This window comes from Saimiri boliviensis, chromosome 16, assembly GCF_048565385.1.
Source record: "Saimiri boliviensis isolate mSaiBol1 chromosome 16, mSaiBol1.pri, whole genome shotgun sequence".
In the NCBI taxonomy this organism is placed as follows: domain Eukaryota; kingdom Metazoa; phylum Chordata; class Mammalia; order Primates; family Cebidae; genus Saimiri; species Saimiri boliviensis.
Window position 1 is genome coordinate 18,926,556 of NC_133464.1, and position 24,355 is coordinate 18,950,910.

A 24,355-nucleotide genomic window follows, 5' to 3' on the forward strand; every position below is an offset into this window, starting at 1 on the left:
TCCTGTCCTCTCCATTTTAGAAACCTTGCATTAGAAAAATCTCTCTTCCCTTTGACCTTAAGGTGTGTGGAATTATTTAGGCAAAGGTGCCCGTATTTTGAAATTCTGCTCATCTTTAAAATAATCATTATTATTAGACCTTTTCAAAAGCCTTAATGGTGAATATTCTTTTAAGTTTCCAGTTGTTATCACAAGAAGCAGTAATGTTTATGGACCACATCAATATCCAGAAAAGGTAAGCTTTACTTCTGAATTCATGGTATTTTTCAGTGATTGGAACTTCTCATTATTTGAAATAACCTCTCTTCAGTTGTTTAAAATAATATGTTGTAAATTATACATAATTTTATATGCCGTATAACACCACATGCATATTCCTTCAGATGTGGAGTTTGAAGACTTGGGTTTTAAGTCTCAAGCTGGCTGACACTCACCAGCTGGCTTCACCACTTAGCAGGGATTTTGAAGGATCCAGTGAAAATGATACATGTGAAAATACCTTGTACTTTTAAAGACTCTAAAGCATCACTACTGACATGCTGCAGCTGACTCCCTGTTTGCAGTCAGACCAGTATATCAGGATATAGGGAAAGTCAAAAGCTAACTAGATAGTGATGCAAGAAGCTTGTATACATTAACTGTCTTAGTGTCACCTGGCTAACTGTGCCTCAGCTCATCTTTATTGTGTAGGCATGAATGTCTTCCAGAAAGTACTACAAGTAATGAATAAAAAAATGTAGTTTAGAGGCTGAAAATGCCTGTGCAGTTGGTTCTATATCATCAAGCGTGATTTTATGTAACTTTGGCCACTCTGCCTAAATTTGGAGACTGGGTTTTGTGGCTTCCCAGCTGGTTGGATTGATCTGTTTGCCCAAAGGAAAGGGCCATGTCATGAACTGCAGGTATTAATATTTACTTTGCTTAATTTTTATTTGAATCCAAGAGCACTGGAAGTTACTTTCTATAAATTCATCAAGCACTTAATGCACAGGTGCTATATGTAAAACAATAAGAGACAAATATTTGCCTTTATAAAGTCAGCACAAAGGTGAACTTTGTGATGAGACCAACTGATGAAGACTTTTTCTGCATTTTTCCACTATTCAGATCATTTTGTCTTCAAGTAGTCTGTCTTTGTGAAATAGCAAACTTGAGTTCTTTTACTTATCAAATATTATAGTAGGTTTTTTTATGAACTGATAAAAAGAATTAGAAGCAATCCATATGCATATTTCTTAATCTTTTTATCTTATGACGAGTTCAGATTCATACTAATGAGTAAATTTCCAGTCTGATTTAAATATTCTTTTAGGTTATTCCAAAATTTATATCTTTGCTACAGCACAACAGGAAATGGTATGTAATTATTTACCTTTTTACCCATATCCTTTTTTGGTATGTTAGAGTATTTGGTGACACTGTTTCTTGAATATCATAAAGTCTTAGAGGCCATAGAATTGAATGTCTCACTAAATGTAAGAATCATTTCTCCAGTGTAATCGCTTTTTTTTTTTTTTTTTTTTTTTTGAGACGGAGTTTCACTCTTGTTACCCAGGCTGGAGTGCAATGGCGCGATCTCGGCTCACCGCAACCTCCGCCTCCTGGGTTCAGGCGATTCTCCTGCCTCAGCTTCCTGAGTAGCTGGGATTACAGGCACGCGCCCACCATGCCCAGCTAATTTTTTGTATTTTTAGTAGAGACGGGGTTTCACTATGTTGACCAGGATGGTCTCGATCTCTTGACCTCGTGATCCACCCGCCTCGGCCTCCCAAAGTTCTGGGATTACACAGTGTAATAGTTTTTAAAATAATCTGTATCTTGTTTTTGTAATTTACTTGCGGAGAGAATGTCAAATCTTAATGACCTATCACAGAACTTTGAGTTATAGCATTAAAATTCGAAAGCTATTTTTATATAATTTTACTTTCTCAAAGGCCTTAAGTCATAGAACTGTAGCTATTTCTTTACAACAAACTTATGGTATAAAATTAAATACACATTTCACAGGGGTCACTGATATGTTTGCCACTTTCCTACTGAGTACTGTCAGAGGGTTTGGAGATTATTTAAGAAATAGGAACAAAATTTGGAAAAGCTATGACAATTTGTATTTTCAGTAAAAGATTCTGAGATCCCCAGGGGAACTGGCTTCTCTGGAGTTGTACCTAGTCCATGCTTTAGGAGAGCTTACATTTTTACACTTATGATTTCACTTCATTTAATCTCTAGTTGCATTCATGGATCAGGGCTTCAAACAAGAAACTTCCTTTATGCTACTGATGTTGTGGAAGCATTTCTCACTGTCCTCAAAAAAGGGAAACCAGGTGAAATTTACAACATCGGAACCAATTTTGAAATGTCGGTTGTCCAGCTTGCCAAAGAACTAATACAACTGGTCTGTATCTGTTTTAAAAGGGTAGTATTTTCAGAATTGTTAGTGGCAGTAACGATTGATTTAGTCAAAATCAGTAGCATACAGTTTACTTAATTTAAAAGTAAGCAAGTAGAAAATGAAATTAATGTTTATGTCTAGCATTTGTGTCTTAAGTTGTATCATCTATTTAGTAACAGCTTTTTAGGAAAAAATAATTCATTAAATGTGCATTCCCTAATAGTAAGATATAACTCATTTTCAGAAATATAAAATTGTGTCTTAAAATAAGTAACAGTGATATATAAAATAATTATATTAGTAATTATGAATATCCATATATGAATATGCATCTGTACTGTTAATAGTTACGAATATCCATAGGGGACATCAATTATAAATCTTAGTTTAATATAAAGAGGGACTGAATAATAACCAAAATCCAGTGTATATATCTGAGCTTCAGATGGAATTTAGGTTATAAAGTATAGAAAGTGTTACTAAAATGATGTTCATTTTAGCTGTCTTCCCTGCTGTGAAGCAGTTATTTTCTTTTTAATCAGCCATTAAATACCATTGTTATTCTCTGATCTCATTTTATAATTTGACTCAAAAGCCGTCTCCATTTTGACAGATCAAAGAGACCAGTTCAGAGTCTGAAATGGAAAATTGGGTTGATTATGTTAATGATAGGTGAGTAACAAGTTAAAACATTGGGGAAAGATTGTGAAATCTTAGGTACTTATAAAATCATAAAATATGTGGACTTGACCAATAACTACTTTATCTCTTTTGAATTTTCTGGCAAAACATTTTTTTCCATAATTATAAATGCCATACAGATTAAGTATAGCATTATTACCTCCTAGCTACGTGACTTAAAAATTATTGACCTTTTCCAAGTCAGAAGTTTCAAACCTCCAGTGTGAAATAGGGATAATAACGTCTTTCTTATAAAAGTATTTTAACATTTATTTATAATGTATATGAAATACCTGACACAGGGCCTGGCATATGAGTCCTAATACATTTTTGCGTATTTGTTTATTCATTCATTGAACGTTTATAGAGTTTTTTTATGGTCAGGTACTTCACTTATATCTAGATTGTGGCTGAAACAAGAAGATAAGACACAGAGGGTTAGGCACCTGGTATTAGGGATGATTTTTTTTTTTTTTTTTTTTTTTTTTTTTTTACTATATACTTGATTTTAACAAATTTTCTGCAAAAATCCTATTGGAAATTTTTGTAAAGAGAAAACTTGGTTTATGGTAAAAATGCATAAACACATATCTCCTATTATCGAAATTTGTAAATATATATCTACAATATCATTTTAATCTGTTTTGTTTTCCAAGACCTACCAATGACATGAGATATCCAATGAAGTCAGAAAAAATACATGGCTTAGGATGGAGACCTAAAGTGCCTTGGAAGGAAGGAATAAAGAAAACAAGTATGTTATGAATTAATCATTTTGGGGGCAAGTCAGAAAAATTTAAAGGAAAAGTAACTTATTTCCAGAACATGATACAGACCACTGGAATACTATGTTGAATCATTTGTTCTTTTCAAAATGCCACATTGCATATATTTCTACTAAAGAGTCCTGTGTTTTCTAAATATCTTGAATTTTTATAAACCAACTTCCAATCAGTCTTCCCATATCTTGTTAGCATTAATAATATACCTATATCATTGATTCTGAGGTACATATTTTTTAACTGTCTTCACACTTCTGAAAGGTATGTCTTCTTATAATCACTGGTGTCTTATAATTATTATTGCAGCTTTTTTTCTTTTTTACATGTATGTGAAATAGTGATCCATCAGTGGCATCTTAGATTTGATGAAATATGGATGCAGTCTTTTTTGTGTCTTGAGGCTTTTTATGTTGAAACCAGCAAAGGAAATAAATTTAGTATGTGCAGAAAAATCTTTTTAAAATAAGTGCATATAAAGTCTGTGCATTTATGTTAAAGCACTATTTAGAAATGTATTCATGGGAAAAGCTCTACCGAGATGTAGAAAAACAAAGTGTTGATTCAGAGCTTGAAATACAAAATACTTAAGTCAAATATTAAAAAACAAAAATAATTTAAAGTTATCAGATTTCAAGTTTCTAAGTTTGCTCTTGTTGCCCAGGATGGAGTACAGTGGCGCAGACTCAACTCACAGCAACCTCCCCCTCCCAGGTTCAAACAATTCTCTTGCCTCAGCCCCCTGAGTAGCTAGGATTACAGGCATGCGCCACCACACTCGGCTAATTTTTTGTATTTTTGGTAGAGATGGGGTTTTACCATGTTGTCCAGGCTGGTCTCCAACTCCTGACCTCAGGTGATCCACCCCCCTTGGCCTCCCAAAGTGCTGGGATTACAGGTGTGAGCCACTGCGCCTGGCCAATTTCACATATCAATAGAAGGAAGGTGCCAGGCGTAGCGGCTCACATCTGTAATCACAGCACTTTGGGAGACAAAAGTGGGAGGATCACTTGAGGTCAGGAGTTTGAAACCAGCCTGGGAAACATAGTGAGACCCTGTCTCTACAAAAAGTAAAAAAATCAGCAGAGCATGATGGCACATACCTGTAGTCCTATTTAGGAGGTTGAGATAGGAGGATCTCTTGAGACCAGGAGTTTGGGTTTATAGTGAACTATAAATTGCACCACTACACTCTAGTCTAGGTAGCAGCGAGACCTCATCTCTTAAAAAAAAATACAAGGAAGTTCACATAATCTCATTGTGCCTCTCATGCAGTGTTACCGTATTTATGTGACCAAACACTGTATTATACTTGTCTATGTAAAATAACCTTAAAACCAGGGCAGATGACTTATTTCCCATACCCCAGATTCCTTAAAATCAAAATGTCTCAAATATCTGTACAAACAAGTTTAGTATTGAATAACTTTTGAAGTTAAAAAGAAAAACAATGGTTGATTTTTAATTCTAAATTTTTTAGGTGATTTAAATGTCTTCTGAGTAACTTCATTGTTAACTTTAAAATCAAATTGTTTATATTAATTCTTACGCAGCCCTTATCTGCTGCTTAGCTGATGGGCAAGACTTAGCTAGCAGGAACTTAGTAAATGTTGGTTAACTGATGTTTGGTTTTTCTTTCTTTCTTTCTTTCTTTCTTTCTTTCTTTATTTATTTATTTATTTATTTTTTGGTCTTTTGTTTTTTCCTATTAGTTGAATGGTACAGAGAGAATTTTCACAACTGGAAGAATGTGGAAAAGGCATTAGAACCCTTTCCAGTATAATCAACATTTATATAGTCAGGACAGTTGTCAAAGAAGAAAATTATCCTACCTCCAGGAGTGATATGAAGTCCAGTGACAAATGAAGTGCTCTCTTTTCATTTGGAATTAGATTAATGACTTTTTCTATAAAATTCAAATGCAGAATGCCTCAATCTTTGGGAGAGGTTCAGTACTGGCAAAGGATTTAAATGTCAAAATTCTTTCTGAAACCCTTGTTCATGGAAACTAGGAAATAGTAGGTGTAGAAGACTCTCCCTAAGGGTGGCCAGGAAGAAGTCTTCTGGTTCTGACAACCGTGATGGGTAATGGTGCCAGACAGGTGGCAGCCTTCACTGGTTTTGAACTCAGTCAGCTTCCCAGCCTGTCCCAGTACCTAAGAAACTCTCTGAAGTGTTCGTTTTTAGGCAATATAGGATGAGTCTTACCTTTTCTTTTTTAAGATCCAGTAAGCTATCGTTGCTTTAATAGTGGAACAAAATACTAGCATATCTAGCACTTTTTAACTTTTGATAATTTTGTAAAATTGATTACGTTGAATACTTTTTAAGAAAATAAGGTAAAATTTTTATATTTTCACAATTAATTGTGAATAAGTTGACCTACATAAAACCTTGTATCAGAGAAATTTATCATGTATTTACTGTTTTAAAAGATTTTATTTATAAAATTGTCAATATCTGAATATATTTAATGTAGAATATGGCTTTTTAAAATAATATGTTTTTGCTGTAGAAAAATTTAAAAACTTGAGTATGTATTTTTAATCCTTCTTTGCCCTGAAGACTTTAAGATGACTTGAAAAAGTAACTGATTGGCTATTGGGTGGAGAAAGGGAAAACAAGCTGGGTTACCCTCTATTAAGAATGCAGATTGTGGTGTGGAGGCTTCATAATTCCTCATTAGAAAGTCTTATACTTTAAAAATACCCTTAAAACCAGCCTCCTACTGTGCTTAGGGGTCCCTAAGTCCATACCTCTTCTCTTCAGTTTCTCCAGTTTCCCCTTTCTAGAGAGAAAGGGAGGAAAGACTAGTGTGTCAGTTGAGTCTTTTCAGGAAGCAGATGCTGAGACAAAGTAATGACTGTAACGATAACAGAGGGAGGAAGCAAAATTGAGCAGGCTGTGCAGGCAGAAAGGCAAACCCATGTGGAGAAAATGTCTGTTGTGAGAATCAGCTACTGGCCCTTTCACAGTGGAAAGGACCCAATGGAGTTCATGGACTACCAAGTAGCTGATGGGTTTCCTTGAAGAATAGTGCCATACTGGGGACTCAGTATTTGTCTCTGTTGCCAGCGGATTGGTTATTCACATGTGGCAGTAGCTAGATTGTCCGTGGTAGGTGAGAATTCATGCTGTGGGTCCCAAGAGTAGGGACCATCTGTACAGTGAGGCCTATTTCATTCAGATGCTCATCATGGTAGTTCTGGGGTGGCTGACGATGAAAGCTGACTAAAGTGAACTGACCAAATCATTTTATCTACTGGATGGTTCAGTGCCTCTTGCTATGGTGGTTGCTTTCTAGTGAATGTTAACATGGAATATACAGATCTTCATACACCCCATCCTCTCCCATAGGTAGGCCCATCCACACTTCTCCAACCTTTACTTCCTTGTTTTCTGCTTCTCTACACTTCTTCCTTCTAAGCCCCAAAGTATCTAGCCAGGCTACTGCTCATGACTAAGTGTATATCCTCACCACAGGTCACTAGGATACATAGCGCATGAGCAGATATACTACTTGAAGCTTTATTCTTTGAAAGGTTTTCTCTTTCCGTGTTCTTTTTAAGGCCACCCCTCCATGGCTTTCAGGCAGACACCCTCCATTGTTGGCTTGTATTCACATAACAGGCCAACCCATCTATAAACTAAGATCAGCTTTTTCTTCTCCTTTCGGTTGGTTGTATGGGACCCTCTATATGGCTATAGGTATTAAGAACTAAGGTGGTGACATGGGAGTCTGGCCTACCTGCTCTTGCAATTTACTTGTGCTCTCCCATTCTGCTCATGGTCAATCCCAGGTGTGCCATTTCCACCTTCCAATGGACTGCAGCTGGCTCCACCTGACTCTGAGTGGGTGAGCACATTACTCTGCCAGAGCTGCCGTAACAGAATATCAGAGACTGGGTAGCTTCCACAACAGAAATTAATTTTCTCACAGTTCTGGAAGCTAGAAGCCCAAGGTCAGGATCAAGGTGTCAGCATGTTGGTTTCTGCTGAGGCCTCTCGGCTTGCAGATGACCATTGTCTGTCCTCACATGTCCTTAGATATTTACTCTGTGTCTAAATTTTCTCTTCTTATGAGGACACCAGCCATATTGGATTAGGGTATATTTTAAAGATCTCATTTTAATAGACCTTTTTGAAGACTTTGTTTCCAAGTATAGTCACTTTCTGAGGTACTAGGGGTTAGTACTTCCAACAGAAGAATTTGGGGGAGACACATTTCAGCCCTTAATGGGTCCAAGTGAACTTAGCACATATGGGCAGTTCTAGATGCATGGTCATTTGATGTCCTGTGGTCAAGCATTCTGGCTCTACCATGGCACAGTAATTTGTTTTCCAAAAGCATGATTCTCCACTGTGCTTGGAATGGTCTTTTCCAGGTCTAACCATGGGACCTGCATGGTTATTCTCCACTGGGTCTCACCGTAAAACCCACACTACATCTGTCTCTACCACTGACACCATCAGCACCATAGGGTTTACCACATCATCTAGCCCAAGTGGCAAGAATAGTTGCACCCCACCTTAGACCTGCTGCAGACCTCTTTCCCATCCTAGACCCCTCAAAGCTGGCAGCCTTTTCTGTCGCTCCATATATGAGCTGGAGCAGTATCCCTAAGTGTGGAATGTGTTCCCTCTAGAACCCAAAGCCAGGCTCTGTTCTTTCTTTGTGGAAGGGGATATAAGATAAAGCAGTTTGACCTCTATATGGAGGGCAAGTCCTGGTACACCCTGACGGTTAGACTCCTAAAAACTTTACTGAAATCACAAGTCCTTGAATCTTCATCAGGTTTTATCTCCCACCTTCTGGGGTGAATGTGAATTAACAAAGCCATCAGGGTGCTAGCCACCTTTGCTAATTCTGCCTGATCAGCATGATGTCATCAGTGTGATAGATCAGTGTGACATTGTGTAGGATGTTCAGGAGGGAGACCCAAGTCTCTGAGGAGAGCAGAACTTACCTAGCCCTAAGGTAAAACTGCAAATGCAGGCTGTTTCTCATCATTCGTGGTTGAGGAGGAAAAGAACATGTTCAGCACATCAGTGGCTGGATACTGTGTTCCAGGGGCCTTCTTATATGCTTCAGCAAAGAAGATGCCACGTGAGCACAGCAGCTACCATTGGAACCTGGTATATAAGTTTGGATATTTGTCCCTGCCCGAATCTCATGTTGAATTATAATCCCTAGTGCTGGAGTTGGGGCCTGCTGGAAGGTGTTTGGGTCATGGGGGAGAATCCCTCATGGGTTGACACTGTCTTTGCAATAGGAAGTCCTTGTGAGATCTGGTTGTTTAAAAGTGTGTGATACCTATCCCGCCTCCCCATTGCCTCTCTTTCTTGCTCCTGCTTTCACTGTGTAATGTGCCTGCTCCCAGTTTGCCTTCTGTGATGGGTAAAACCTCCCAAAGCCCTCCCCAGAAGCCAAGGGACATCAGCGCTATGACTGTACAGCCTGCAGAACCATGAGCCGATTAAACCTCTTTTCTTGCAAATTACCCAGTTGCAGAGATTTCTTTACAGCAGTACAAGAACAGCTTAATACCAAGCTGCTACTTAATTGAGCTGGCCTTGACCGCAGTCATTCCACAGGTTCTACCCAGTGCCAGCAGTGGCCAGGTTGGTGAATTAGATAGAGCTTTGGTGGAGGCCTCTCTGTATCCTTAAGATCCTCAAGGGTGGCATCATCTTTATCTCCTGCAAGGTGTGATTTTTGTGTTTTAAATTGAGACAGAGGATCTCACTATGTTGCCCAGGCTGGTCTTGAACTCCTGGACCTAAGCAATCCTCCTGTCTCAGCCATGGTTCTAAAGTGTTGGGTCGTGGGGGTGAATCCCTCATGGCTTGACACTGTCTTCGTGATAGTAAGTTCCCATGTGATCGCTGCTCCCAGCTGTGATTTTTTTTTTTTTTTTTTTTTTTATTTACACTCTCAACCAGGCAGGGGCTCCGCTGAGGCAGGTTTGTTAAGTTTGCATAAGCCAAGGTTACGGCACTGGTTGGGAAAACCGGGTACCCTGACACAAAGACGAGACAGAGTGGATTCCTTTAAAGATGTCTGTAGCTTTTTTTTTTTTTTTTGAGACAGAGTCTCACTCTGTGGCCAGGCGCCAGGCTGGAGTACAGTGGCACAATCTCGGCTCACTGCAACCTCCGCCTCCTGGATTCAAGCAATTCTTCCGCCTCAGCCTCCCAAGTAGCTGGGACTACAGGCGCACACCACCACGCCCAGCTAATTTTTGTATTTTTAGTAGAGACGGGGTTTCACCATGTTGGCCAGGATGGTCTCAATCTCTTGACCTCGTGATCCACCCGCCTCGGCCTCCCAAAGTGCTGGGATTACAGGCTTGAGCCACCACGCCCGGCCGTCTGTAACTTTTAAACTATTAAACCCTGAGTTTGGTCTTGACCTTCTTCTGGTCTCCCACCTCATGATAAGGCCGTCACACCTAGTTGTCACTTATTTCTTGTTCTCAGCTTTTCCTTACCCCTCTGGAGGATGTCAGTACAACTTTTTAAAGACCAACAATTCCACTGCCCTGGTAAGACTTGTTCTCCCGAGCTTTTCAAGTGCCTGAATTATTGCAGTAAGCAGGACATGGTGGTCCCCTTCCTGGGAACATTTACCTGAGTCACCACCATGAAAGTTTTAGCAATTGTGTCACTGCCTAATGCTAGGGACTGTTTGTGTCCCCTGCCTCCCCCAGGATGATATTCTTATGACCAGCCAGGCAGAAAGGGATCCAGTCCAAACCCACCTTATCAACTGTTTTGTTAGATCACTCTTAGAAGTGACTGCGTCATTTGAGTCCTCTGGGAAGTAGTGGCTGAGGCCAAATTAGTGGTCCCAGTTTGTTAATGGGGAGGGGAGTTAATGCTTGTGAAAGATACAAAAGGGAAGATGCATAATTTGGCAGGAGAAATCTTCAGGCTGCAGTGTAGATGAGACAGCTGTGAAAAGGAAGGGGCGAGGACGAGGGTTGGCGTAGTGAGCCTTGGAATCTCATCCAGCTCAACAGGGATCTGCAGAGCAAAATCCCCTGAAAAAAGTCCCACCTGGGCAGAAAGGGCCGGCTTCCCTGTTGTGCACAGTAACTGGCCAGGGGCTACTTAGAAACGGCCCGCTGGATCCTGAAGGAATTGCAAGAGGAAGCTGCTGGCTAACTGCACTCTTGCCAGCTAAATGACAAATTTTTCTTAAAGGGAAATCAAAATGGTAGACCATTTAATTGCCATTTGTAGAGCAGAAGGGTTCTTGGGGTTTAATTGCTCTCTATACAGACTTTCAACCGAACCACTTTTTGTTGTTGTTTTGTTGTTGTTGTTGAAGATGAGTCTCGTTCTGTTGCCCACGCTGCAGTGCAGTGGCACTGCCTCAGCTCACTGCAGCCTCCACTTCCCGAGTTCAAGTGATTCTCCCGCTCAGCCTCCCGAGTAGCTGAGACTACAGGCACGTTCCACCACGCCCGGCTAACTTTTTGTATTTTTAGTACAGATAGGGTTTCACTGTGTTAGCCAGAATGGTCTCAGTCTCCTGACCTCATGATCCACCTGCCTCAGCCTCCCAAAGTACTGAGATTACAGGCGTCAGCCACTGCGCCTGGTCACACAACTTGCTTTTCATCCAATGCCTTGCCCTCCCCTACCTCCCTTACCTCCACCTTCATTGCCCCAGTTGCTGCCAGGTTCTGTAAAGTCAGCTTACCTAATTTGGAGATTCCTAGAAGGCTCGCTAGAGATGACATTTGAGCTGTGACTTAAAGAATACTTGGGAGTTAGTGAGGAAGCTGAGGATGATTCCAGGCAGAGGGGTCATCAGAGTGAAAGCACCAAGTTGTTTTTTTTTTTTTTGAGACGGAGTTTCGCTCTTGTTACCCAGGCTGGAGTGCAATGGCGAAATCTCGGCTCACCACAACCTCCGCCTCCTGGGTTCAGGCAATTCTCCTGCCTCAGCCTCCCGAGTAGCTGGGATTACAGGCATGCACCACCATGCCCAGCTAATTTTTTGTATTTTTAGTAGAGATGGGGTTTCACCATGTTGACCAGGATGGTCTCGATCTCTTGACCTCGTGATCCACCCGCCTCGGCCTCCCAAAGTGCTGGGATTACAGGCTTGAGCCACCGTGCCCAGCCGTGCCAAGTTTTAAATAATGCTGAGTGTTCAGGGAACAGCAGGCCATCAGTTTTACTCTAGCATAGTCATTCCCAAAATGTGTCTTCATTTCATTAAGGAAATCAAAACTATAATGGGATATCATCTGACACCCCTCAGGATGACTATTATTTTTTTTAAAAAGTGTCAGTGAGGATGGAGAGAAACTGGGGCCTTGGTGCATTGCTGGTGGGAGTGTGAAATGATGCAGCCTCTGTGGAAAACAATATGGTGGTTCCTCAAAACGTTAAACATAGAATTGTAATACGATCCAGCAATTCCACTTCTAGGGATAGATCCAAAAGAATCGAAGGCAGAGACTGAGATGTCTGCACACCAGTGCTCGTGGCAGCAATATTCACAATAAGCCAGAAGGTGGAAGCAACACAAATGTCCATCAACAGATAAATGGATAAAACAAAATGGCGTATACAATGGAATATTATTTGGCCTGAAAAAGGATTGGAATTCTGACACTTGTTGCAACATGTATAACCCTTGAAGACATTACACTTAGTGAAATAAGCAGATACAAAAGGACAAAAGTGGCGTGGTTCCGCTTAAATGAGGTTCCTGGAGTAGGCAAATTGATATAGTATCAGAGGTTTACCAGTGGCTTGAGGGAGGAGGGAAGGAGGAGGTATGGTTTAATGTGCACAGAGTTTCTGTTTGGATGATGCAAAAAGGCCTGAAACCAGACAATGGTGATGGCTGTAAACATTGAGTCTACCTAGTACTCCTGCATTGTACACTTAGAAGTGGCTGAACATGACTTTTACATTATGTGTATTTTGCCATAGTAATAATTTTTTAAAATGTGGCCCTGGACAGACGGCATTCACATCACCTAGGAACTTGTTAGAAATACAAATTCTAGGCTGGGTGTAGTAGGTCACATCTGTAATCCCAGCACTTTGGGAAGCCAAGATGGGTGGATCCTGAGGTCAGGAGGTTGAGACCAGCCTGGCCAACATGTTGCAACCCCGTCTCTACTAAAAATACAAAAATAAGCCAGGTGTGGTGGTGCGCACCTGTAATCCCAGCTATTTGGAAGCCTGGGGCAGGAGAATTCGCTTGAATCCAGGAGGCAGAGGTTGCAGTAAGCCAAGATTATGCCACTGTACTCCAGCTTGGGTGGCAAAGCAAGACTCTGTCTCAAAAAGAAAAAAGAAATACAAATTCTTGGGCCCTATCCCAGTCTTACAGAATCAGAAACCCTGGAGGTGGGGGGGGCAATAATTCTAATGCCCCCTAATGTTTGAAAGCCACTCTTCTGTAATGTGAGATGGGAAGATGAGGCTGGAGAGGAATGTGGTAGCCAGGTCATGGAGAGCCTTGTCTGCCATGGTAAGATGCTTGGACTTTATCCTACCAGCCAAGAGTTAATTCTGGATTTTAAGGAAGATATTGACATGGTTAGATTTGTAGGATTTATCTATTTTGTAGTTGCAAAAATAACATGCTCATTACAGAAAACTTGGAAAACTAATCAATAAAAGAAAATCACCCATAATCTAACACTGGAAGATAATTCCTGTTAATATTTTGATGTATGTCATTTCAGTTTTTGGTGCATATATACATACATTTTAAAAACCAAGTAGAGGATCATAATGGACCTACTGTTGTGGCACCTGCTTTTTTTCAAGTAGTGGTATATCATGAACGTTGTTACATATTATGAGATCTTTTGCCATTTTTATTGACTGCAGAATTACGTATTTGATAGCTTTTTCTGGCAATACTGTGGAAGATGAATTTAAGGAAGACAAGAATGAGTTCCTGCAGGGATTGAAGTTATGAAGCTGTTGCAGTCAATCAGACTGGTGATGATAAGGCCTAAAGCTCAGCACCGCAAACAGGGAGAGTCTGGGACTGATGTGAGAACATTTTAGATGTAAAAACATACTGATTGATGATACATTGGAGGTGCTGTTTCTTGACGTGGGTGGTATTTTAAGGTTTTTAATGTTGGATTGGAAAGTGTGAAGGACAGTGGATTACATTTAGGAAATGTTGAGCTTGGGGAGACGTTAAGCTTTAAGGGTTCATGGGACATGTTAAGTAGAGATACCTGGTCAACAGTCAAGTGTGTGAATCTGAAGCTCAAAATGGTGTTGAGGGCTCAAGATGTAGAAATAGGTATTTGGGAGTTGAATGGCTATTAACATCTGCAAGTGGATTCAGTTCCCCCAAGGAGAGTATATGGAATGACAGGGTTGATGGTTGGTGGAATGATTTACAGACAAGCCATGAGAAACACCAATGTGTAAGTTCCAGGCAAGCAGCCCAAGGAAATTAAGAAGGAATGGTTAAAAAAATTACTCCCACTGCTTCACTCGACTAGTCTTAAAAAACAATCCATCAATCAATTTTGAAATAAGAAAGAAGGAATAGTCAGAGGAAAGGAATAAAGGAAGAAATAATGCCACCAAAGCAAAATGAAAAGACATTCAATAATCAGCAGATGGCCAGCCAAAGTTCAGTCAGGCAAAACAAAAGTGTCCACTGGTTTTTGGCAACGTGCAGGCAAATTTTCTAGCATGAGAAGAGGGAGAGAGCCTCTGGATAATACAGATGGAGTAGTAATTAGGAATCAAGGGATAGAAAAATGGAATTTAACCTTTCATTGAGCTGAGAAGAGTCAGGATGGGGCCCTCCCTAAGGAAGGCACAGGCTTAAGGAAAGGTCTTCAGAACCTGCTGTATTTTGGTTTTGGCATGGAATGGACTTCTGTATGATTATAAGCTGAAGACATGAGCAATAGGTGAAGAAAGATCAATGATATTCAGGAGTACATAATTAATGGAGTACAGTGTCCATGGAAATGGGCTACCTAGGGAAGGACTCATTTGGGGATGGGGTTGGTCTCATCTTTCTGGATCAGTAATGGCAGGAGTTGAGATGAGATTGGATACAGTGACTCTTTGAGAGGGATGTGAGGGAATTCACCATGGCCTCAATTTTGCTCCTGAAAGTAGGGGAGGCAACAGGAGAGAAGTGAGTTTTACAGTCTCAGAGGAGAATGAGAGCAGCAGCTCTATCACTGCCCAGTGAAGGTGCAGCCATGTTTGAAGGCCATAGATTTATACCCTTACAACTACTGAAAAAATGCAGCATTAACCATCCCAGTATACACCTGTATGTACACAGGAGAGTGTATTTCTGAAGGATTAATGCCTAGATATGGTATATCTGGGTCCAAAAGTACATGCGTTTAAAATTTGAAAGATGTAGATGAAATTCCTGCACTCTAGTCAGCCATGGGTATTAAAAGACCTTTAATTTTTGCCAGTGTGAAAGATGCAAAAATTGTTTTCTTGCACTTCTGGAATCTTTAGCTAGCTTGACTCTCTCTTTGACCTCACCTGCAGATACTGAAGTTGTGCCCTCCATACTACCATCACACTGAACTCATACAATTTACCTGTTTATAGGTCTTTGTGGTTCACTAGACGTGGAGCTCCTGGGGATGTAATCACCACCCTGTTCCCAGACCTGGAAATTCAGCATTTTTATTCATTTACAGGTTTGTTTTTTTTTTAATTTTTTTATTTTTTTATTTTTTTAGTAAAGACGGGGTTTCACCATGTTGGTCAGGCTGGTCTTGAACTCCCGACCTCAGGTGATCCGCCTGCCTTGGCCTCCAAAGTGCTTGGATTACAGGTGCGAGCCACCACGCCCCGCCTATTTACAGGTTTTTTAAAGAGTGGGGCATTTGCGACTGTCTGTCTGTCTGTCTCTCACTTTCTCTCTGCCTCTCTCTCCTGCGTCCTCCCTCCTTACATACATATTCTCCCCTCCCTCCACACCCCAGGAAGAATCTCTTGCATTATCACACCCCATTTGACTCCATAAAGCTCACTTTCTCCTTCAGATCTCACATTGTAAGAAAGAGGTGAACCAGTTTTCCAAGTCTTGTGTCTGATTTCACTTTTGTTTTGTTATTATTGTTTAGAAAGACTGACCATTAATTCTCACTTTGGTCCTTCTTTATAGAAACTTCTATCCTTGATGAATTATTTGATTCTTCCTTAGCTTTAATAGCATTTTTAATACTGTCGTGTTTTATAGCTAAACTCACTATGCTTTAATTGGTATGCTCTTAAAAATAGTGTTACCCAGTGATAAACGATGTTATATTTTACCAGTGCAACCTTTCTGTCCCAAATTTAGGAAGTGGAAGCCCCCTTTTATTATCGCTACTTAAGTGAATTTTGAAGAGCAAAAGAAGCAGTTCTAGTTCATCTTTCTTCCCCTGGCTCCAAACGACAGGCAGGTCTCATTTTATTGTGCTTCACATTACTGTGTTTCACAGAGAATTGTGTTTTTCGTAAACTGAAGATTGGCGGCAACCCTCAGTCGTGCCAAGTCTGCTGGCACCGTTTTTCCAAGAGCGTGTGCTTACTTCATATTTCTGTCACATTTTGGCAATTCTTATAACATTTCAAACTGTTTCATTTTTATATCTGTTATGGTGGTCTGTGATCAGTGATCTTGGGTGTTACCAGGATAATTGTTTGGGGTACCACATATTATGCCCATATAATATGGGCCAACTTAATTGATAAATGTTGTGTTATGTCTGCTCCACTAATGAGCCTTTCTCCCATCTCTCTCCCCCTTTTTGGGCCTTCCTATCCCCTGAGACAATATTGAAATTAGTCCAGTTAGTAACACTACAATGAGCTGGGCACAGTGGCTCACACCTGTAATCTCAGCACTTTGGGAGGCCGAGGTGGGTGGATCACCTGAGGTCAGCAGTTCCAGCCCAGCCTGGCCAACATGATGAAACTCCGTCTCTACTAAAAGTAGAAAAATTAGCAGGCTGTGGGGGCAGGCACCTGTAATCCTAGCTACTCGGGAGGCTGAGGCAGGATAATTGCTTGAACCTAGGAGGCAGAGGTTGCAATAAGCCAAGATCGTGCCACTGCACTCCAGCCTGGGTGACAAGAGCGAAAACACCATCTCAAGAAAAAAAAAATAGCTGGGTGTGGTGGCACACCTGTAATTCTAGCTACTTGTGAGACTGACGCATGAGAATTGCTTGCCCCAAGAGGCAGAGGTTGCAGTGAGCCAAGATCGTGCCACTGCACTCCAGCCTGGGTGGCAGCAAGACTCAGTCTCAAACAAACAAACAACAACAAGAACAAAAAAACCCTACAATGTCCTCTAAGTGTTCAAGTAAAGAGTCACACATCTCTCACTTTAAATCAAAAGCTAGAAATAATTGAGCTTAGTGATTTTAAAAGTCGAGATATACCAAAAGCTAAGCCTCTTGTACCAGTTAGCCAAGTTGTGAGTGCAAAGGAAAAGTTCTTACAGGAAATTAACAGAGATGCTCTAGTGAACACATGAATGATAGGAAAGTGAAATAGCCTCATTGCTAATGTGAAGAAAGTTTGCGTTTTCTAGATAGAGGATCAAACCATCCACATTTCTTTTTTTTTTCTTTTGGAGATGGAGTTTGTTTCTGTTACCCAGGCTGGAGCGCAGTGGCACGATATCAGTTCACTGCCTCCTGGGTTCAAGCAATTCTCTTGTCTCAGCGTCCCAAGTAGTGGGGATTACAGGCGTCTGCCACCACACCTGACTAATTTTTGTAGTTTTGGTAGAGGCAGAGTTTCACCATGTTGGCTCGGCTGGTCTGGAACTCCTGACCTCAAGTGATCCGCCTGCCTCAGGCTCTCAGGTGTTGGAATTACAGGTGTGAGCCACTGCTCCCACCCCTTAACATTTCTTTCTTTTTTTTTTTTTTTTTTTTGAGACGGAGTTTCGCTCTTGTTACCCAGGCTGGAGTGCAATGGTGCGATCTTGGCTCACCGCAACCTCCGCCTCCTGGGTTCAGGCAATTCTCCTGCCTCAGCCTCCTGAGTAGCTGGGATTACAGGCACGTGCCACCATGCCCAGCTAATTTTTTGTATTTTTAGTAGAGATGGGGTTTCACCATGTTGACCAGGATGGTCTCGATCTCTTGACCTCGTGATCCGCCCGCCTCAGCCTCCCAAAGTGCTGGGATTATAGGCTTGAGCCACCGCGCCCGGCCCCTTAACATTTCTTTAAGCCAAAGTCTAATCCAGAGCAAGGCCCACCTCTTCAGGCCTGTGAAAGCTGAGAGAGGTGAGGAAGCTGCAGAAGAAAAGTTGGAAGCTAGCAGAGGCTCATGAGACTCAAGGAAAGAAACTGTTTCTGTAACATATAAGTGCATGGTGAGCAGCAAGGGCTGAGGGAGAAGTTGCGTCACATCATCTAGAAGATCTAGCTAAGGTCACTGATGAGGGTGCAGTGATGAGGGTACACTAAACCACAGATTTTCAATGTAGGCAATATAACCTTCTATTAGAAGATGCCATCTAGGACTTTCATAGAGAAGAGAAGTTAATGCCTGACTTCAAAGTTTCAGAGGACTCTTTTAATGGGGGCTAATGTAGCTGGTGGCTATAAGTTAAAGCCAGTACTCATTGACCATTCTGAAAATCCTGAGACCCTTAAGAATTATGCTAAATCGGCCGAGTGCGGTGGCTTACACTGTAATCCCAGCCCTTTGGGATGCTGAGGTGGGTGGACCAAGAGATCAAGAGATCGAGACCATGGTGAAACCCCATCTCTACTAATAAATACAAAAATTAGCTGGGCGTGGTGGCACGCACCTGTAGTCCCACCTACTTGAGAGGCTGAGGCAGGAGAATTGCTTGAACTGAGGAGGCGGAGACTGCAGTGAGCCGAGGTTGCGCCACTGCATTCCAGCCTGGGGCCTGGCGACAGAGCAAGACTCTGTCTCAAAAAAAAAAAAAAGAATTTTGCTAAATCGGCCGGGCACGGTAGCTCATGGCTATAACCCCAGCACTTTGAGAGACTGAGGTGGGTGGATCACCTGAGGTCAGGAGTTTGAGACCAGCCTGACCAACATGGAGAAACCCTGTCTCTACTAAAAATACAAAATTAGCTGGGCATGGTGGCACATGCCTGTAATTCCAGCTACTCGGGAGGTGGACGTTGCAGTGAGCCAAGATTGCGCCATTGCACTCCAGCCTGGGCAAGAAGAGCAAAACTCTGTCTAAAAAAAAAGGTATGCTAAATCTACATTGCCTGTGCTCTAGAAATGATACAGCAAAGCCTAGATGACTTGAAAGATTTCTTTCAAAATATTACTGCTCATTGACAAGGCACCTAGTTACCCAAGAGGTATGATATAGATGTACAAGGATATTAATGTTTCATGCCTGCCAACACAACTTCTATTCTGTACCTCATGTGTCAAGGAGTAATTCTGACTCTCAAGTTTTCTTATTTAAGAGATAAGTTGCCTAAGGGTATAGTTGCCATAGGTAGTGATTCCTCTGATGGATCTGGGCAAAGGGTAGAATTCACCATTCCAAATGCCATTAAGAACATAAGAAGGTCAAAATATATTAATAGGAGTTTGAAAGAAGCGGATTCCAACCCTCATGGATGACTTTGAGGGGTTCAGCATCTCAATAAAGGAAGTAAGTAACTGCAGATGTGGTAGAAATATCAAGAGAACCAGATTTAGAAGTGGAGTCTGAGGATGTGACTGAATTGCTGCAGTCTCATGATCAAAAAAACTGGTTCTTGAGATGGAACCTGCTCCTGGTGAAGATGCTGTGAGTGAAATGACAACAAACAAAGGATTCAGAATATTGCATAAACGTGGTTGATAAAACAGCAGCCGGGTTTGAGAGTACTGACTCTAATTTTGAAAGAAGTTCTGGGGGTAAATGCAATCAAACAGCATGGCCCGCTATGGAGAAATCTTTCGCAAAAGAAGTCAATGCAGCAAACTTCATTGTTGTCTTATTTTAAAACTACCACAACCACCTCAGTCTTCAGCAACCACTGATAAGTCAGCAGCCATCAACATCAAGGCCAGACCTTCCACCATGACTCACTAATGGCTCAGATGATTGTTAGTATTTTTTTAGCAATAAAATATTTTAATTAAGATACGTAAATTGACTTTCTACACATAATGCTGTTGCACACTTAATAGACTACAGTATCATGTAAACAACTTATATGCACTGGGAAACTAAAATATTTCTGTGACTTCCTTTATTGCAATATTCACCTTATTGCTGTGGTCTGGAACTATCTCCAAGGTATCCTTGTTCTGGAAAGCTCTCCAATTGCATGTCTAATAACGGTTCTATACTTTGCCTAGTCCCTCATCTATCAACTTGAAATGAAAACATGGCTCTCTTAATGAAGATCGTTGTGAGAATTAACTCTAGGGGTAGGAGAGGTGGGAAAGCATATTTTTTAGGTTATAGGGCTGAATGGAAATTACAGAGATGAGAAATTGTACATAAAATAAGTCAGATAAGCTCTTGTAAAACATATTTCTATTTCCAGAAAATTTTAAAATGGCTCTGGAGCTCTGCCCTTCACATTTGTTTAATTCAATAAACTTAAGTGAAAATATAAAGCAATGTTTCTTTGCCGAGAAGAAAAATTTCTAAAAGTGGTCATTTTAGCTATTTGGATATTAGATGTCAAATGAAAACTCTGTATGTTAATATTTAGAAAATGCACATTTCTCTTGAATTGATTTGTTGCTCTGCAGGGTTTTCTTTTGCTCTTGTAATTTATTTATTTATTTATTTTTTGAGACGGAGTCTCACTCTGTCACCCAGGCTGGAGTGCAGTGGCACGATCTAGGCCCACTGCAACTTCCACCTCTCGAGTCGAGCAATTCTCTGCCTCAGCCTCCCAAATAGCTGGGATTACAGGTGCCCATTACCATGTGCGGCTAATTTTTTGTATTTTTAGTAGAGACAGGGTTTCACCATCTTGGCTAGGCTGGTCTTGAACTCCTGACCTCGTGACCCACCTGCCTCGGCCCCCCAAAGTCCTAGGATTACAGGCATGAGCCACCATGCCTGGCTTGCTCTTATAATATTCTAAATTAGTATGCTACCTCTGACTTATTCTGCAAATATTTCAGCATTCATAAAAAAGGAATAGTGTACCACATAGCTCAAATTAAATCAGTTTAAAATTGTCAGGAGCTGAAATTTGGTTGCTTAAGTTAATGGACTAATCAAACCATAGTTTTAGATGATGTTACTACAGTATTCTAATTACGAGAATCTGATTTTCCTCAGTAACTGTGAAAGTCAAAACTCAAAGCCTGATTCAGAAAGGAACTTAAAAGTTAAAAATAAAAGACAAGGAAGACATTTTTATCCTCACATACATTATGGTAGATTATTAAGCTGCCCTTGTAAAGTTAAAGATTTTGCTGTAAATCACATTGGAATTGATTACAAGACATGGAAACTGTATGTTTGAAATCCTTGAAACAGCATAATTTCATTTATGTGATTTTTAAATAAAGGTGCTTCATTATATATTAAAAAAGTATGTCTACAAATGTTTTGATTTGTATCCTTTTGTAAGGCTTTCTTGTGAGTAAAAGCAGAAGCAAAAAAGAAATTTTTTTCCAGACCACATATCCTGACTGAAGAATTAAAAATATGGGCCTGGTATGTTCCAGAGAAGCCTTAGCAATAAAAAGATAAAGAGGCTACTCAGCACGTCTGTGGATATGGGGAAAGGTCTGTTCATTTACACAAAATGTATCTCTAATCACCTTCCCATGCCTAAAATCCTATTAATAAGAAGGAAAGTTCTTCAGTCTTTAATGAAAATAGGATTAAAATCCAAAATTTCTGGGATCTGTAAGACAAGACTAATTTGTTTAAATTTTTATCATGAAAAATTTAAAACATACAGAAAAATTGATATATGTCTCTACCTGAATTTAACAATTGTTAACATTTGCCATATTGATTTTTTCCTGTATGTGTGTGAAAATGTGTGTGTGTGTGCTTGAAAATTAAGTTGTAGCTGTCATGACACTTCACTTTTAAATACGTGAGCACAAATCTTCTGACACCAGTAGCATACTCCTACATAATGACCATACTATTTTTGTACTTAAGAGAATGGAGTAATATATTTTATTCCCTAATATCTAATATACATATTCTAATTTCCCCATGTTCCCCCAAAAGTCTCTTATTTACACCTTTTTTGTTTTTTCCATAGCAGGATTCAATAAAGGTTCACGTATTACTTTTGGTAATGTATTTTCAGTCTGTTAAACACTGAGCTGTCTCTCCATCTTTTTGATGTGTGTATGGGGTTGGTGTGGTTTGGTTTGGTTTTTCTTCATGGCACTGACATTTTGAAAACAGTGGAAGGCTGGATGTCTTCGAGAATGCCTTATATTCTGGATATATCTGGTTATTTCTTCATGGTGTCATCTAACTCATTTCTCCATTTTCTGATTTTTGTATAAACTGGAAGTTAGATATACCTGGAGGCTTAACTAGTTTCAGGTCAAACATTTTTAGCAAGAACCCTTCACAAGTAATGCTATGCATATTATTTTACAGTGTATCAAAAGACCCATAAAGACAGGTGGAAGGACTTCTGTTTATACGGAAGTATTAATGATTCCTAGCATATCCTTTTCTGGGCCCCAGATTTTCAATTGAAAGCAGTTAGGCCTCATGATTCTCAAAACAAGTGTTAACAGTGGAGGGTGTTTAGGTTCTTGGTGACTTTAACAAATAATTGGACAAAATGGACCAGGCGCAGTGGCTCACACCTATAATCCTAGCACTTTGGGAAGCCAAGGTGGGCGAATCATGAGGTCAGGAGTTTGAGACCAGCGTGGCCAACAGGGTGAAACCCCATCTCTACTAAAGATGCAAAAATTAGCTCGGTGTGTTGGCCCATGCCTGTAATCCCAGCTACTTGGGAGACTGAGGCAGGAGAATGACTTGAACTCAGAAGGCAGAGGTTGCAGTGAGCCAAGATCATCACCACTGCACTCCAGCCCGGGTGACAGGGTGACTCTCCGTCTCAAACAAAAAAAACAAGAATTGGACAAAACGCACAAAGTAAGAAAAGAATGAAGAAACAAATGCAGAGATTTATTAAAAACAAAAGTTCACTCCATGGGGTGGGAGGGCCTGATTACAGAATGTTCTGCGGTTTAAATACCCTCTAGAGGTTTCCCATTGGTTACTTGGTGTATGCTCTATGTAAATAAAGTAGTGGCTGGTGATCAGTATAATTGGTTGCAAGAGGGGACCAATCTGAGGCTGAAGCAAAGTTACAAAGTTACACCTTATGCAAACATCTGATTGGTTGCAGAAAGTGACCAATCAGAGGCTAAAGTGAGGTTACAAAGTTATACTCCTATGCAAATGAAGAGTTGGCCTGGAACCAGTCTGATTGGTTGTGGGAGGGGACCAATCAAAGGTACTTTTTAAAAATCTGCCAGGCAGAAAAGTGGAGATTGCAAAGAGAGTAGACTCTGGTCCTTTTGTTACTTTGGAGTGGAAAGTTGGGGTTTTCCTTTTATTTCTAAGGAGTCAGCCTGAATTGGCCTATGTTTCCTGCCTCCAGAGCCTATTCTCTTACCTTACAAAGTTGGCATAGAAATTCTTCATGGGCTCAGAGAATGTGCCACTTGAGTGTAAGCAGCAAGATTCAGCACTGAGTAAAGCCAGGAAAACCATTTGCTCCAAACCTAATATCCCCAAAGTATATGTTACCATAAATTTAAGCAGACTTCTGTTCTGATAAGGCTGGTCTTATATAGGGACAAACAAGAATAAACAAGTATAGCAACTCTGACATGGGACCTGAGACCTGAGTTCTAGTGCTACCACTGTCACCAGATAACTGTGTCACACTGGGAGTCATTCATTGATTCACACATGAGGTAGAGGCATTGTCCCTTACATTTTGTAAATGTTACACAAGCACCAATATGATTGAATATCCTATATATTTCTTACTAGGACAAAGAACAGCACTTGGATTTTATTTCTTGCATTTCCTTTTGGGGGAAGCAGGGAAGTATCAGTCATTCCCAAATTGAAGCATTTCTCCTTATCCAATTATTTAGGTAATTCTTGTCATGCAGGTAAAATGTGCAGTCTGAATAGGGTGCTTTGTCCTGTGGTTTGATATATTCCTTCCTGCCTGTCGGGAAAGAATCAAGCATCATTGGGAAAAACAGGTGAATGAGAGGGTTGGGTTGCAGTTTTATTCCCTTCTGAATTATACTTAAACTTGTGTGGTTGGGAAAATCGGGAGTCAACTTTTCCAACTGCAAATGAGAACAGGCTGGACAGCTGAGTGGTAGAATCTGGAGTTAGGGTCCTGCTTTCCAGCCCACTAATTGGAAGACCACTGGACATGTGCCCTGACCACTCCAACCACAGGACTGAGGACAGTGGGTTCAGTGAGGCTTCCCTTAGAGTCCCGCCTGAGCTCTGACCACAGAGAGCAGCAAAACTCCGCTAT

General features: G+C 40.6%; 1 protein-coding gene across 3 annotated transcripts in view; it reads left to right on the forward strand.

Annotated features, from left to right (window-relative positions):
• Positions 1-19,407, forward strand: part of TGDS (TDP-glucose 4,6-dehydratase) — a 33,261-nt gene extending 13,854 nt beyond the window's left edge. Inside the window, exons 7-13 of one of the 3 annotated variants that reach the window (XR_012514310.1) lie at positions 176-235; positions 1,313-1,356; positions 2,230-2,395; positions 3,006-3,064; positions 3,730-3,827; positions 15,445-15,536; positions 16,184-19,407. Coding sequence is in view for 2 of the 3 variants with exons in the window: in XM_003928198.4 (XP_003928247.1) it covers positions 176-235; positions 1,313-1,356; positions 2,230-2,395; positions 3,006-3,064; positions 3,730-3,827; positions 5,565-5,635 (498 nt within the window). In the remaining variant the exon portion in view is untranslated. Of the gene's footprint in view, positions 1-175; positions 236-1,312; positions 1,357-2,229; positions 2,396-3,005; positions 3,065-3,729; positions 3,828-5,564 lie in introns of all 3 variants that reach the window. The other 2 variants (XM_074387543.1, XM_003928198.4) reach the window with 2 other exon arrangements.
• The last annotated feature ends 4,948 nt before the right edge of the window (positions 19,408-24,355 follow it).